We start from the raw sequence: 17,923 nt of genomic DNA on the forward strand, positions 1-17,923 counted from the left end.
TATTCGAATAAATGTAGTCGGGCCATCTTCAAATGTATTTCAAAAGCGTTTGAACTTTTACATATGTTGAAGCATTTTATTAGAATTGTTTTAATGTAACGCGATTTTCAACACTTGCAATGTTTATGTTAGCATGTAGGAATGGATTGATGGATACATTGAATGGATCAGTTCAGACTTAATTTTAAGCTTCTTTCCAAATTACGGTTTGGTTAAAGGTGATTACTCGGGATAAATATACTCGATTCTAGAACAGCAACTATTTGAATAACGAACTACGTTTTACTTTCGTTTTCCAGCATGGTGATGTTTTGCTGCTGTTTTTGCCATACGTAATTCTTGAAATGCTCGGCCTGTAGTTACCATTATCCATTAAATCTGAGTTTGTAAATTGAATTCATGTTGGATCAAAACTCCATATCGGTGATGTTCAGTCTTACATATATTTTACATAACACTACTTATTGAACTCAACTTTCACAGATAATTATATGATTCTATTTCACGACTGTTTTAATTAAATATTAAATTGTAATGTGCATCATTGCCAGAGTCAGACACATTCATTAAACAAGAAATTGTTTCGTAATAAACACAAGCATATCGCTCGAAAATGGTTTGTGACAAAAAGGTTGTCAATTGGTCGAAAATAATTGTCCTAGGAGACTTTTCATGCGTCAGGATCCAATTATATTGTCGCTAAAGAAGACAAAACTGTTTATATTGCCTAGACATCCGTATATTTTATGTAATTGCCTGTTGTGGCTAGATCAGTGTCATGAAGCTCTTAGATGATTTATGTTCAAACGGTCAACTGCAATGTTTCAAAATTTTGGTCTCCTTTTCATAAACGTTGTCAAAGAAAAGTGCCCGCCAATACTTTGGAAAATTAAATCATAATGAATAAAACCATCCGTTTTCAATTAGGAAAGCATAGAATACTCTTGAGCAGGTAACGTTTTGCTTAAAGGTGCAAAAGGACGTTCTCCTCTGTACAGACATAATTTAAGTACCTGGCTATCTGAGCCCTTATGTTTTCAGTCTGACTTTGAGTTTGAGAGTTTTTTTCAAGAGTATAACAGCAAAAAGTCACGTTTGTTACAGTATAATACTGGGATAAGCTTCACCTCGCTCTTGATCACAAAAACATGCATTGGGGTAAGGGTTATTCTTTTTCCAAGAGTCATTATATAAAAAAAAATGACTGCCTTGAGGGTGACAGTGAATATTGTCAACCCGTGGTAAATATTTTCGACCGAGGCGCAGCCGAGATTGACATTATTTTCCGCACTAATGATTTATCTAATGGCAAATAAATATTGATTTAATATATTATCAACGCAAAATAAAACGAAAACTGCACTACAATTATCAATATATATGACTGACGTATAAAACAAATTTACATCTCCACGGAGTCAATTGTTTTCTTATTTTAAAAGAAAGACACAAACCAAAAACATAAAGAATCACATTTCGTGGAGTAGTAAAAGCCTGAAATGGAAAAATACTATCGGAATTTCACCGTTACAAAAATGAAGCTTCAAAAAGAGTTTTGATATAAAAAGATATGTAATTTTGACTAAGTTGATAAACGCATCATGTATTTTAATTAGGGGTGATGCAGGTATCTGTTATAAGTTAATATAGATATTTATTTATTTGATTCGAGAAAAGATTACACTATCAAGAGAGGACATTTTCCATTCGGGTTCGATCTTTAAAAGCAGGAACAGTGAAACAATCGAATCTTTTGTGCCTCTTCAATTTATCGGTTCTATAGTCTGTTTTAGAAACTACGATAACATTAATTTAAGAAAAAATGCACGTTTAATCAAAAAGAGTGCGAAGTTGCGATTGGGTATGGCCAAATGTTTGGACCTATTCCCGACGCAGATGATGGCATTCATGCAAATGACTTAACAGCTAGTTTTGTCTATAAGCATCCTTTTTATTGAAGCTCAATGAATTTTTATTAAACCAACAGAACACTTACATAAAATAATGATACAATGGTAACTTACGTTAAACAATACAAATATACCATAAAATGTGTTTTATGAAAGAGTGTCTTGCATGTATTTATACAAACAAGACTAAAATTCTGCAAATCGGATGTTTCGCCTTTCGAACGAGCCCGTCACCTATTCAAGATCATAATGACCTCAACGTTTGACCTCCTGACCCCAACAATAATTGGGTTTATCAATAGACACATGGGCAAATAATTTTGAAATATTATAGAACAAGCCTTTCAATACATAATGATAAGAAACAAAAGTTTCACGCTGACTACGCAAAAAACAACGACGACCAAATCATACCCAAAAATGTCGGCCATGATTAGAAGGCGACACAAAAGTTGTTTATTCAGATTATTATGTCAGAATAATGTCATAATTTCCTTAACAGATTCACCAATAGAACATGTATTGATAATGGATCTTTTCCGCTGAAGGAATGGAGCATTATAGCTTTGGTAGACATATATTTATTCCTGTAGCTGTCTGCCGTGTCCATGTTACAACTTCTAAACGCTTCTTAACAGTTCATGTTAAACAAATGAGAAACACTTATTGGCGTGGAGGAACTTAATGGTCTTTGTTCATAAAAAATAATATCCTTACGATATGTGCCATAACTCCAAACCTACATTTCCGATAACACACAATTCAGTTCAGTCTCCAATATAAGAACATAGTGATGTTTGTTTTTAACACTGTATAAATATCTCTTGCCTCAACTTTAAAGTAGACTTAGCTGCCCTTTGATCGTTTAAACTTCTCATGATAGGTTATCTAAACATTTACCCAACATTTTAGCAATGTTTCTCTTTTTTGGTGTTTGTTTTCCTTTAGACCATACTTGAGGTTAACATTGAAGCTCCTCGGTTTGTCACTTTAGATTCCATCGTTTTATTATATTTTTTGTTTTGGTCAGAGAACCATTTCTATGGGTCTGATAATATAATAAGAACTACAGATTATGTATATTCGAAAATGTAAAGTTTCCCAATTAATGTTGGCATATTGCGACGCCAAGAGCTTCTCCCAAATGTGACTGTACGTTTCTTCAAGATTCTTAACATTCGTTCATCGTCATCCTTTATGGCAGCACATTACTTTCTAATTTTGATAGAATCGTGGCTAATGAACCATGATCTCATTACGACATTGATGTATATGTGTGATCACAAAAAGTTTCATTAGCATTTAATTGGTGCGATATTAAAGCATGTGAATGACGCATCATTTCGTACCTTAATGTGGCACCGACGAATTTCAATCTTTAGTCAAGAACACGCAGTACATTGTTATTTATCTGCGTTAGATAAAATATATTTCTATTAAGGATTCCTTAAAAGTCCTATTTAGACAAAGTACTTGCACAATTATTCTTTCACTTTTTAAACATAATGGATACATAAGTATCCTACCTCAAAACCAGGTTTTAGGGGGTAAATTGTTCAACTCTCAAACGTTGGCTGATAAACACCCCTTCATTTTCAACGAAGTATTAATATTTTGTATAAACAGTCGGATTTTGTAACTATAGTTTCGTATTCTTTATTGACTCTCATACTTTTGGGGTAAATAATGGGCGCAACTGTACATTTGACTAGTAATTACCCAAAGACTTAAGCCCGAGGGACAACTGCACCCTGTTTTACTTCTTTATTGCATATATTTTGGCAAGAAAAGGAAGAAAATAAAACTGCAATTAATATTACCTATCTATTGATTATTAGGATATGGAGGGAGATCACTGCGTAGGATATTAACCACATTTATATAAACGAATGTGCAGGTCGTCGAGTTTTTTTTTACTATTAAGTAATGTCCCATTGTCGCTATGTTGGATATACCAAACATATATTTGACAATATATTCTTAATGTGTCAATTTGAAGTAACTTTTAGATGACAGATCGATGTAAAGGATTCCTGATGAATTGAAATCATTATAAAATACGATTGTATCACTTGGATGATGAACAATTGTCAATTTACTTTTGTTAAGCATTTGTCGTTTTTATTCTGAAACAAAAAAGAAATTTGTTTTTATTTTCAGTAGAGAAAAGCCATTCCTAGCAGATAAAAGTATTCTGTTTTCTGTCAGCCTTAACACTTAGGATGTCGTAAATTCAATTCAGAGAGCGAAAATTGGAATAAGTATTCTGAGAGCCCTATTATTTTATTTCTATTCCTAAGAATATTAGTCAAATAAGGCACTTTGTATGCTATCTCACTATTAACGCTACGCAGATAAGAATTCAGAAAGCTATGGAGACACTTAACGAGTCATATTCACATATAAATGCATTAGCGAAGAACGGTGCTATCGAGGGAAAACACAACGATATCGTGTCGTATTGTTTTGATCAGACACTATACGTTCCATAAAAACAACAGCTTGCTTACTACTGTTGTGTTTTAGATGAAAGTGAAAAATACAAAATAACGTTTAATTCCATACCCTTGCAGGGTTTTAACGTATGCCGTACTGAAACCGCCTTTTAGAATTGCTTGACGTTTATAAATCGGCAAAATCATATTAACATTTGAACAAATAAAGCAATGTATTAAATACAACTACCATCTTCTTGCTATAAACACAGAACAAATGTCAAATATATAGATAATGTTTATTAATTTAGGAACAGAATATGTTGATATCAAAGCTCTGTTATAATAAAAGGCTTGTTTCACTTTTTAGATCGTTATCCGTTATATTCAATTTTTTTCGCTACCGATCATAAAATGTGTGTTGATCTTTTTTGCCGCAGCTATCTGTAAAGGAGATTCAGAAATCTTGTGACGAGCAACTACTATTTTGATCAAAGTTCTTATTCAATTAGCACACAAAGGCCATGTTGTTCAAAACACTCGTTAAATTACTTACGCTTACGCTAACGTGTTAGCGTTAAATCATCAATGTCAACTTTAACTAACGACATTAGCGTTATCCTGTTGTTCAAATCCCTTCTGATGTAAGCGTTAGCTAACGTTGATGTAACGCTTACGTGTTAGCGTTAGTATCAGCGTTAAGCTCACTTTCTGTTTGTTTTCCCATAATCCTTAACACTTTCCCGTCGTTTTCTTAATCCAAGATGGAGGCTGTACAATCTGTAAATTCCGTTCCTGAAGTAAACACTTAAGCACTTAAACAAGGCGATATAGATGACAAAACTATAGTTATATCTTTAGAAAAATGTAAATGCTCGTCTGACATGTAAGAAAACCCACTTTCTAAATATATAATTTTAAGATCTAAAAATAGATGTTCGGGAGTCTCCAAATTTTGAAGACGAACTTATAAGAACTGGCATTTATTAAGAAGAAATATCGTATTAAGAGCAAAGAATATCTAACTCAAACGGAAATATGAAAAGTTACATTACCTTTGGTTGACACATTCCTGAAAGTAACTTATTGTTTGTATTAGAAAACTTTGTTCTCAACGCGATGATGAATTCGCTGAAACTTTCGGTCTTCTATTTCCCGTTCGGTTTCGTACACCTCTGGTCCCGTTAACCGTTTCGTTTCGGTACATTTACAATTCTTGATTTTGATCGATATTTAACGGATTAGTACTGCTGCAAACACAATACTAATGTTTTATGACCTTACATAGTTAAAAGGCTTACATGAAGAAAAAAACTTAAAATTTACTTTAACTTACTTCTTAATTGTTACATGTTTGCACTTTTGTAGACTCGCTGCTTGAGGAGACCACTGTTGTGGATACTACAGTTATTCATCCTGCCAACGTACTTGTTGAAATTACTAAACAAGATGTGAGTGTTTTATAGATAATTCAATCAGTTGTATAACGTTCATACATTTATAAGCAATATATATAATTTGAACATCACATGTTAATGAGAATAAATGCTAGATACTTATATGTACCAAGTTAACCTGGGAGGAAAAGTGTGCCCGATGACGGGACAATAACAAGGCACTCTAACCAACTGAGCTAGCCGGTAGGCTACCCACACACACTACAGTACATAGGGGCTTTAAAAATAATTAATGCAATAGGATGAAATGAAAGCCAGGTGTAGAGACCTTTGTTCGTATATGTTGAAATTGTTGGGTATGCCTTTTAAGCAAATGCCTGTGTAGAATAACCCCAACAAATGCCTTTTTATATTAATTTGTTTGCATATTCAGAATGCAGCTACGACATGCGAATGTGGTAATCAAGGCCCCTCCGTGAAGAAATCGTGAGTTCCAATACCTATATGATACAATAATGTTTATTACTCATATTTGAATAACATAGATATTAACATTAAATGGCATTATAACAAAAATCATTAACAAAATTTAAGAAATGTAGGAACATATTAAGTGTAATTTAAAGTACATAATGATTCATGTAAAATAAATTTGTATTGCACAAGGTTAATATAGGACTGTGAATAGTCATAATTATAATTTATTATCAGAGATATTAAGCCTTTTTTTACATAAACATTTGAAAACTAGCTTTTACTAAGACATGTATATGAAATATATATAATTTGCATAAATATATTATATTTAATCATAGAGGAGTTGTATAACATATTTCCAGTGAGGCCTTGTTAATGTGTTCTGTTATAGCTGATATAAATTCAACATGTTTCTTGTAAACCATCTCATTGCGGGAAATGATAAATTTGCAGACGCAGTTTCAGTTACATAGCTGAAGAGGAACAGATGAGTTTCGTAAGAAGCATTATTTTAAAAATTATATTAATTGACGTTCTGTACAGATTTTATACATAAACTCATGTAAATTTAACTTTAAAAACTTTAAGTTTGAAAAAAAGTCTTCTATTTTAAATGTTGATATGCACATATGTCTGTTTTCACTTTCATAGAATGACACAGTAACCATCAAACATGGCCATGTGATATTTTTCATTGAATGTTTGTTTGTTTAAATGTTTTTCTTATCAGGTATGTCCCTTTTGTTCTCAGTGCAGTTTTGAAAATATTAAATAATTAATGTTACAGATGAACAACCTTGTTGAAGTGAACAAGAAAATGTCAGCATACCTGGTGGACATAAAAGGTAACAAATTTAATAAGGTTTCAAGAGGATGTGGTGAATTCAACACTGTGTAGTAGTTGATTATGTTACAATTTTAACGTAACACAATAATTAAGAATTGTTATGAAGTGATATGAATTTGCCTGACATACTACAAATTGGGAAATTCAACCATGTTTATGGTCCAATGGTTATTTCTAGCCAGTCATATAATGTAGATTAACATTCTGGCCAAAAGATAACATTTGGACTTATCCAGTTCAATATTTAAATACAATTCCCTTTTTAAGAAAATCTTACGAAACTGCCAAGGAAACAACAAAGGTGACAACAGAAGACATCAACAAGATGCAGTACATCTTTTTCCAAAAACAGATAATGAGCTAGTCTTTGTACATATAAGTATATATTCATATTTATCAGTAAATGTTGCCAAAGATTTGGGTAGGGATTGCAAGAGTAAATGGTGTTAATAAAATTGTTAAATTTAAAGGCATTCTTCTTTTTCTTTAAATTACTGCAGTTTGTTGCATCACAGAGAATTCTCTTAGAAGCCATCCAAATATTGCAATTTTTACTTTGACAGAAAATGACTAAAATTAGATTTCCATATTCACTGCAATAATGCAATTCAAATACAGAATGAACTGGCAGGTGTCCAGATAGGAAGCTTCGCAGCAATGGAGACATTCTTCAAGTGTGCCACTAAAAAAATGCAAGAGAAGGAACAATCCTTCAGCCAAACACTAGCGGGATTCATGGGTAAGCCTAGATATTTGATCAAGAGAATAAGTGTGACTTGTTAGATTGTGTTATCCATATCCATATTGCACTAGTGGCAATGCATATATAATAAACACGAAAAACACTTTTTATTATATGACTTCCGGTGGTTAATAATGATTTATCAGTGAAATAAAAATCTTATTTCACTGTTTTAATTGCTATTTCTCGACTGTTTTAGTTTTAGCATGCTATCAATTACAAATCAAATGTCAGCCCATTTCAGAAATGATGTTACATTTGCATGAAAATTGGCACGCTTTTATGAAAAACAACAATTTATTGTCATTTTAAGGCATATAATAAAAACGAAAAACTGTTTCAGTGTAAGATTAAAATATATTTCACCTCGTGAACACCAAAAGTAAATATTTAACTCATAGCTACACCACTTGTGAAATTTATCTTTTGATGCTAACTTGTTGAAATAGATCTTACATTGAAAAAACAACAACAATTGTCCTATATTAAGTGAAGTATGCTCTAGCAATATGATCTCTTATGGCCTGCCCCTGCTCCTGTCCTCTGTAGTCTTCGCCTGGCTGTGGCGCTACAGGAACAACGTCATCCACATCAGGCTCCTTTAGGTTGATGGCAAGGTTGTGGAGTACAGCACAGGCCACAGTGACCTAAGTCCTTGTACCTTTTTGCTTATGTATCGAAAAACAATTAAACTTACCCCATCCACTGGAAGGCTTAATCCACTTATACTGTTTAAGTTTCATAAGACATAGAACAGTAACTTCATGGTGGTATTTCATTATTCATTTCATCATTTTGCTAAAGATTAAATGAATAATGACATAACAAGGATGTGTTTTTGTAAATAAACCGTAATACGTAAGGGTATATAACAGGATTTTTAAGTTAGTTCTACACATTTCAATATATATATCAAAATTCTTTCAACTGCAACTAATATTCCGTTTTGTTGTTTCGTTTTCCGTGAATGTCAAGGCCATGTTTTACCACAAAGAAAATTTAGAAGGAAGAAAATAGAAACTGATTAGAGGTTACATAATACTATGATATTCATGTTTATTGAATTACTAGCCCATTGCTTAAGACGTTAAAGCACAACTATCAGTTGATATTGTTTTGAAAAACCGTCAAAAATGTACTTGTATAACAATATAGTTTACTAATCTTATCTGCTTTGTTAGTATTTTATATTTACCTCTCCATGTAGAATTCCGAATCGATGCTTCCATCGACCAAAAGCCATTTCCACAGCAACTCTTGTCCTTGAGTGTGCCCGGTTGAAACTAATTTTCTGCTGCGTATCGGCCACTCTGTATGGTGTCATCATGACACTAGAACAGGCATACCTAAATATACAATTTTAACTCTTTTTTTCAGACCAGTGATATACATCTCAAGTTCCCCTTGCCATCTCAACCCCTGATTTGAAGTATTTGGTGAAACACTTCCATCCCTACGGCTACTCTATTTTTTTTTTAAATATTATGATATAATATGCAGACTCCTGAAAGTTGTTATTATAGTTTTGTTAGGTTTGGTGGTTATTCTAAAAGAGTTGGTAAACGTGTACGTTTTTAAATGTATGCATATTTCACTACATGTGAATATAATAAATGATTATGTTGAATGTTATTATTACTTACCCAATGTCAGCAATTAAAATGCCATCAGTCCAACTTCTGTTCATTGCGTCCATGTGGTCCGCAAGATCACTTGCACGATAAATAAAACTGTCGTGCGATGAGCCTGGCCATCTGGTGTCAAGGAATGTAAACCTTCCTGGAAAACAACGAAAACGATAGCCTGCTTAGACTGTGTTATATATATATAGAGATAATGGCAATCTACACCCCAGGGTGATTTATTACGATTTAATTATACATCGAAATTACAATTCAGAGTTATATAATCAAAATTACAATTCAGACTTATATAATATTTTATCTTCGTAAAAAACATATATTCAAAATCAAAAATACAACTTTCAAGACACATTTTTTATTGGTACTTTTCTGTACCAGGTTCTGTACAACCTGTAAGTGAACATAAATGCTATAAAGCTGTTACATACACCTATACGAACAATTTTCCAGTAGGTCGGGCATAATTGAAAGAGTAAAATATACAGTACACTGCAATGACACATGCCCCATGCATAAACCATCGCTTGTCTTGTTCCCAGCGTACTCTGCACAACAGGAGTAATGAAATGGTAAGGGCATGTAACCCAGTCTAAACCCATCGCATCAGAGTAAACCTCCCGTTTTACAATATGCCGTTTTATCTTAAATGTTTTGTACCTTTGCTGTCACTTACAGCCATAACGTTGATCGACGCGAAATTCTTTCTATTTATGAAGTCGTGGCCATCTTTCGGCATAATGATACGTATGTGGGAGCTATCAACAGCGCCTATGACGTTGGGAAATCCAGCAGATGTGAATAACTCCCGCATGATTTCCTGCTGTTGAACACAATTTGGCCAGGTGATGAATATTGATGAGATATATATGTCCACCATACTGTCCGTGACATTTGATATTATCCTTGATACTGTTGACTTGTCGCGACCAGTAGAATCACCAACAACCTTAAACATTTCATTCAAGTAAGACCGAAATAGTTTAGATACCTGTATATGTTACTGTTTTGTTCCCTACTTATTTTTGTTCAGTACAAGTCTTAAGTCATTGTTAACAGACTTGCAAATAAATATGGTTACCAAATAATTTCAGAATATCAACCTGCATAAATGACCATGAGGCGTAAAATCTTAGAGCCAAACACACTTGCTTCCGGACTGACACCGCTTCCGACCGTTTAGTCTTCCGTTGAAGGTCTTGGGCAAGCAGCTGTACAATTATTTCAATCCGATTGTTAGCAAAAATGTAGCGGCGTCTCATCTCTGTGTTATCACAGTTCATGTTGATGGAAAAATGTTTATAAATCCTCTCTTTTCTTCTATTGTTGAGAAAAGCACCAACTATGGCGGCCATTTTTAACATCAACTGACTATTTAACGTTGACTCTAACGTTGGTCCGGACCAATGTTAGAAAAGTCGTTAAGTTAACGTTATGTTTGAACAACTCATATTTGTCAACGTTAAAGTTAACGTAATTTTAACGTTGACAGCGTATTATTTAACGATGATAGTTAACGTTAAATCCTTAACGAGAGTTATGAACAACCAGGCCAAAGACTCATTTACAAGACTCCTGTCAATAAAGTTCCGCCAAAACGTGACAGACATTCCCTGAGTTTAGGCAATAAATTAGACCCAAAGGAGTTCCTGAATGTAGACCCGATGGAGATCCTGAATGTATCATTACTCGGATGACTGTCAGCGTGTTGCTTTCTCTCAAAGGTTACTGTAGCAGACACATTGCTATAGTTACTATCTTCACATATAAGTTTGAGCAGTTTGGCATATCGGAATATTTGGGACTGCTACGAGTTGAAGTGGCTTATTAAAACCGCTATATCATATACGGAGTAAATATCACAGTGTTGAAAATAGAGGAAATAGAGAAACCTTAGCAATTTCTTTGTAAAAATTAAGTTTAATACAATGATTTGTATTAAAACGCAATGCTTGTACTTTAAATAGTCTTAATCATAAACAAATGGCAATCAATGGAACCTATTTTGCAAAGAAAATACTGAGCTAAACATAATTTCATCGTATATTATAAACAGAAAGAACACGGATAAGTAGTCATAATTTTAGGATGACATTTATGAGACTGTGTTTGAGATATTCTAGTTGAAATATCAGCTTCTCTTGAAACACTGTTTCTTATTTGACAGTTTGATTACCAGGAAAATATGGTGAATCATTCAGAACAGCCTGACTAAATCTTTAAGTTAAAATCTTTTACAACATCATTGCGCCACAGGTTGTTTATGATTTGTAACCTTTTAGATATTTATGTGATTTGTTTGTGTTGCTGTTATCCCTCTCGTGTGAGGTAGGCTTTGGTTAGTGTGCGTGTTATTCGGTTCATATTAGTATTACACTCTGTGCTTATTGAGTTAAAATTCCATTATTTATTCAACACATTCCCAAAAGTCATTCACAAATATTAAAGACTTAATTCAGGCATTTGCTCTTACCATTGCCAGGAACAGGCTCTAAAAATACTATCTAATTGTAATATCTGTGTAATATGTATATTTTTGTCTGATGTCGATGTGTATCTCTTTTGATCTGTCTCTGTTGTTCCTATTTATAGCAAGCTAACAGGTAATCCTTTAAATGCTCGGCTCATCCCCGTTGTGTTCATTTTCCATTATATTATAGGCAACATCAGTAAAATATCGAAATCGAATTCATGGTGAAACTGTTCATATCCGTTATGCTTAGTGAAAATGTTTATTTCTTACACAAATTTTACATACTACTACTTTCTAAATTCCAAGATTCAAAGATGACCATGTGTTCCTACAGTTAACATCACGACTGCTTTATTTGGTTATTAGGCTGTAAAGTGCTTCATTGCCAAAGTCAGGCCCATTGTTTAAACAAAAAAATGGTTTCCAAATACACACTATTAAATTTCTCGAAAATTGTTTGTATCAAAACATTGTCATTTTGTCGTACATAATTGCCTTTGAGACTTTGCATGGGTCAGTATCCAATAATATCGACGCTAAAGAAGACCAAACTGTTTATATTTCCTTAGACTTTTGTACATTTTTGTAATTGCCTGTCGTGGCTAGGTCAGAGTCATAAAGCACTTAGATGATTTATGTTCAACGGTTAACTGCAATGTTTCGAAATTTTGGTCTCTTTTTCATAAACGTTGTCAAAGAAAAGTGCTTTTTAAAAAATTAAATCATAATGAAAAAACCATCCGTTTACAATAAGGGAAGCATTTACTACTATAGAAAATAAAATCATTATGAATAAAACCATCCGTTTACAATTTGGGAAGCATAGAATACTCTTGTGCAGGTAAGATTTTGCTTTAAGGTGCAAAAAGACGTTCTCCTCTATACAGACATAATTTAAGTACCTGGCTATCTGAGCCTATATTCACAAACGTTTTCAGCCTGAGTTTGAGTTTGAGAATTTATTTCAGGAGTATAACAGCAAAAAATGACGTTTTAACCTCGCTCGTGAACACAAAAACATGCATTGGCTTAAGGGTTATTCTTTTTCCAGGAGTCGTTACATAAATAATGACTGCCTTGAGGGTGACAGTGCATATTGTCAACCCGTGGTAGATATTGTCGACCGAGACGCAGTCGAGATTGACATTATTTTCCGCACTAATGATTTATCTAATGGCAAATAAATATTGATTTTATATATTATCAACGCAAAATAAAACGAAAACTACACTACAATTATCAATATATATGACTGACGTAAAAAACAAATTTGCATCTCCACGGAGTCAATTGTTTTCTTATTTTAAAAGAAAGACACAAACCAAAAACATAAAGAATCACATTTCGTGGAGTAGTAAAAGCCTGAAATGGAAAAATACTATCGGAATTTCACCGTTACAAAAATGAAGCTTCAAAAAGAGTTTTGATATAAAAAGATATGTAATTTTGACTAAGTTGATAAACGAATCATGTATTTTAATTAGTGGTGATGCAGGTATCTGTTATAAGTTAATATAGATATTGATTTATTTGATTCGAGAAAAGATTACACTATCAAAAGAGGACATTTTCCATTCGGGTTCGATCTTTAAAAGCAGGAACAGTGAAACAATCGAATCTTTTGTGCCTCTTCAATTTATCGGTTCTATAGTCTGTTTTAGAAACTACGATAACATTAATTTAAGAAAAAATGCACGTTTAATAAAACAAGTGCGAAGTTGCGATTGGGTATGGCCAAATATTTGGACCTATTCCCGACGCAGATGATGGCATTCATGCAAATAACTAAAACAGCTAGTTTTGTCTATAAACATCCATTTTATTTAAGCTCTATGAATTTTTATTTATTCAACAGAACACTTACATAAAATAATGATACAATGGTAACTTACGTTAAACAATACAAATATACCATAAAATGTGTTTTAGGAAACAGTGTCTTGCATGTATTTATACAAACAAGACTAAAATTCCGCAAATCGGATGTTTCGCCTTTCGAACGAGCCCGTCACCTATTCAAGATCATAATAACCTCAACGTTTGACCTCCTGACCCCAACAATAATTGGGTTTATCAATAGACACATGGGCAAATAATTTTGAAATATTATAGAACAAGCCATTCAATACTTAATGATAAGAAACAAAAGTTTCACGCTGACTACGCAAAAAACAACGACGACCAAATCATACCTAAAATGTCGGCCATGATTCGAAGGCGACACAAAAGTTGTTTATTCAGATTATTGTGTCAGAATAATGTCATAATTTCCTTAACAGATTCACCAATAGAACATGTATTGATAATGGATCTTTTCCGCTGAAGGAATGGAGCATTTGGTAGACATATATTTATTCCTGTAGCTGTCTGCCGTGTCCATGTTACAACTTCTAAACGCTTCTTATGTTAAACAAATGAGAAACATTTATTGGCGTGGAGGAACTCAATGGTCTTTGTTCACAAAAAATAATATCCTTACGATATGTGCCATAACTCCAAACATACATTTCCGATAATACACAATTCAGTTCAGTCTCCAATATAAGAACATAGTGATGTTTGTTTTTAACACTGTATAAATATCTCTTGCCTCAACTTCAAAGTAGACGTAGCTGCCCTTTGATCGTTAAAACGTCTCATGATAGGCTATCTTAACATTTACCCAACATTTAAGCAATGTTTCTCTTTTTTGGTGTTTGTTTTCCTTTAGACCATACTTGAGGTTAACATTGAAGCTCCTCGGTTTGTCACTTTAGATTCCATTGTGTTATTATATATTTTGTTTTGATCAGAGAACCATTTATATGGGTATGATAATTTAATAAGAACTGCAGATTATGTATATTCGAAAATGTAAAGTTTCTCAATTAATGTTGGCATATTGCGACGCCAAGAGCTTCTCCCAAATGTGACTGTACGTTTCTTCAAGATTCTTAACATTCGTTCATCGTCATCCTTTATGGCAATGACAACACATTACTTTCTAATTTCGATAGAATCGTGGCTAATGAACCATGATCTCATTACGACATTGATGTATATGTGTGATCACAAAAAGTTTCATTAGCATTTAATTGGTGCGATATTAAAGCATGTGAATGACGCATCATTTCGTACCTTAATGTGGCACCGACGAATTTCAATCTTTAGTCAAGAACACGCAGTACATTGTTATTCATCTGCGTTAGATAAAATATATTTCTATTAAGGATTCCTTAAAAGTCCTATTTAGACAAAGTACTTGCACAATTATTCTTTCACTTTTTAAACATAATGGATACATAAATATCTTACCTCAAAACCAGGATTTAGGGGGTAAATTGTTCAACTCTCAAACGTTGGCTGATAAACACCCCTTCATTTTCAACGAAGTATTAATATTTTGTATAAACAGACGGATTTTGTAACTATATTTTCGTATTCTTTATTGACTCTCATATATTTGGGGTAAATAATGGGCGCAACTGTACTTTTGACTAGTAATTACCCAAAGACTTAAGCCCGAGGGACAACTGCACCATGTTTTACTCCTTCATTGCATATATTTTGGCAAGAAAAGGAAGGAAATAAAACTGCAATTAATATTACCTATCTATTGATTATTAGGATATGGAGGGAGATCACTGCGTAGGATATTGACCACATTTATATAAACGAATGTGCAGGTCGTCGAGGTGTTTTGACTATTGAGTAATGTCCCTTGTCGCTATGTTGGATATAACCAAACATATATTTGACTAAATATTTTTAATGTGTCAATTTGAAGTAACTTTCAGATAACAGATCGATGTAAAGATGAATTGATATCATTATAAAATACGATTGTATTACTTCGCTAATGAACAATTGCCAAATTATTTTTGTTATGCATTTGTCGCTTTTTTCTGAAACAAAAAACAAGTTTGTTCAGTGGAGAAAAGCCATTCCTAGCAGATACAAGTATTCTGTTTTCTGTCAGCCTTAACACATAGGATGTCGTAAATTCAATTGAGGGAGCGAAAATTGGTATAAGTATTTTGAGAGCCCTAATATCATTTTTCTATTCCTAAGAATATTAGTCAAATAAGGCTTTTTGTATGCTATCTCACTATTAACGCTACGCAGATAAGAATTCAGAAAGCTATGGAGACTCTTAACGAGTCATATTCACATATAAATGCATTAGCGAAGAACGGTGCTATCGAGGGAAAAACACATCGATATCGTGTCGTATTGTTTTGACCAGAGACTATATGTTCCATAAAAACAACAGCTTTCTTACTATTGTTGTGTTTTAGATGAAAGTGAAAAATACAAACACGTTTAATTCTATACCCTTGCAGGTTTTAACGTATGCCGTAATGGAACCGCCTTTTAGAATTGCTTGACGTTTATAAATCGGGGAAATCATATTAAAATTTGAACAAATAAAGCAATGTATTGAATACAACTACCATCTTCTTGTTATAAACACAGAACAAATGTCAAATATATAGATAATGTTTATTAATTTAGGAACATAATATGTTGATATCAAAGCGCTGTTATAATGAAAGGACTGTTTCACTTTTTAAATCGTTATCCGGAGATTAAGAAATCTTGAGACGAGCAACTACCATATTGGTCAATGCTCTTATTCAATTAACACACAAAAACTCATTTACAAGACTCCTGTCAATAAAGTTCCGCCAAAATATGACAGACATTCCCTAAGTTAAGGCAATAGATTACACACAAAGGAGATATTGAATGTAGACCCAAAGGAGATTCTGAATGTATCATGTCACTGATGACTGTCAGCTTGTTGCATTGTCTCAAAGGTTACTGTAGCAGACGTGTTGCCATCTTTGTGACGTAGTTAACCATAATATCTTAACATATAAGTTTAGGCAGTTCAGCATATTGGAGTGTTTTGGACAGCAATGAGTTGTAGTAGCTGATTTAATACACTATATCAAATACGGAGTAAATATTATAGTGTTGAAATAAGAATAAATATATAAAGGCATAGCAACGAATTATCCGTTGATACATTGATTTGTATTACAACGCAATACTTGTACTTTAACTATTCTTCATCATAAAATAATGGCAATCCATGCAACCTAATTTGCAAAGAAAATACTGAGCTAAACATATCTTTATAGTATATAACAAAAAGACAAAAACCCGGAAGAGTAGACTCTCTTGAAACACAGTTTCTTATTAGACAGTTTAATAACCAAGAAGATAAGGTGTATGATGCAGAACCGCCAGACTAAATCTTAAACAACATCATTGCGCCACAGGTTGTTCATGAATTGTAATCTTTTAGATATTGATGTGATCTGTTTCTGATGCTGTTATGTTTCTCGTGTGAGAAAAACTTTGATTAGAGTGCATGTTATACAATTCATATTTGTACTGCACTCAGTGCTTATTGAGTGAAAATTCCATTATTGATTCAACACATTTCCCAGTCATTCACACATATTAAAGCCGTTTGCTCATATCATTGCATGGAACAGGCTCTAAAAATACCGAATGATTGAAATCATTCGGTCATAGAATGTATTCACGTATCGTTTCATAACCAAGGGGATACATTTTACATTTCATGCAATTATAATGAATGAAAGGTATTGGAATTTAGCTAAAATTTTCGTTAATGGCATTCCCCCCAAGAAAACAACTCAATCAGTTTTTATTTTGAATACATCCGAACCCTTGGTTTAATTAGAGGCCAGTTTACACATTTGAACACAAAATTGTGAAAGACTTGAAAGCAATATGATGGGGGGATGAGGGTATGGCTTGTTTGTGATGTTTGTATTTGTGTATGGATGTAAGTTTGTTTTTGGTGTTTGCATTTGTGTTTGTGATGTCTTTATGTCTGTGTCTATATATTGCCATTTAGGTCATTGCTTTGTTTCTCTGAACAGTTTTTTTTTAATGTTCGACTACTGGGCTTATCCCTGTATTGTTTATTGAATTATTGATGAAAAGAAAACTTAAAATAATAATCCATTCTTTTTTAAATATGC

General features: G+C 33.1%; 1 protein-coding gene across 1 annotated transcript; it reads right to left on the reverse strand.

Annotated features, from left to right (window-relative positions):
* Window positions 1–8,293: 8,293 nt before the first annotated feature.
* Window positions 8,294–10,803, reverse strand: LOC128223572 (putative nuclease HARBI1). Its single transcript, XM_052932849.1, has 5 exons — window positions 10,597–10,803; window positions 10,109–10,271; window positions 9,452–9,587; window positions 9,004–9,139; window positions 8,294–8,407 (listed from the first exon to the last, which is right to left on the reverse strand). Exons 1-5 carry the CDS (start codon window positions 10,801–10,803, stop codon window positions 8,294–8,296), a joined length of 756 nt encoding a protein of 251 aa, XP_052788809.1.
* Window positions 10,804–17,923: the final 7,120 nt, after the last annotated feature.

This window comes from Mya arenaria, chromosome 17, assembly GCF_026914265.1.
Source record: "Mya arenaria isolate MELC-2E11 chromosome 17, ASM2691426v1".
Taxonomy (NCBI): domain Eukaryota; kingdom Metazoa; phylum Mollusca; class Bivalvia; order Myida; family Myidae; genus Mya; species Mya arenaria.

What these genes read in the sequence shown, in the direction of transcription:
- LOC128223572 (XM_052932849.1), bottom strand. Translation starts at nt 10,803, where the DNA reads ATGGCCGCCATAGTTGGTGCTTTTCTCAACAATAGAAGAAAAGAGAGG. An exon ending in CGGTGTCAGTCCGGAAGCAA is followed by an intron (nt 10,272 to 10,596) that starts GTGTGTTTGGCT and finishes TGTGTTCAACAG; the next exon opens with CAGGAAATCATGCGGGAGTT. An exon ending in GGCTGTAAGTGACAGCAAAG is followed by an intron (nt 9,588 to 10,108) that starts GTACAAAACATT and finishes GTTGTTTTCCAG; the next exon opens with GAAGGTTTACATTCCTTGAC.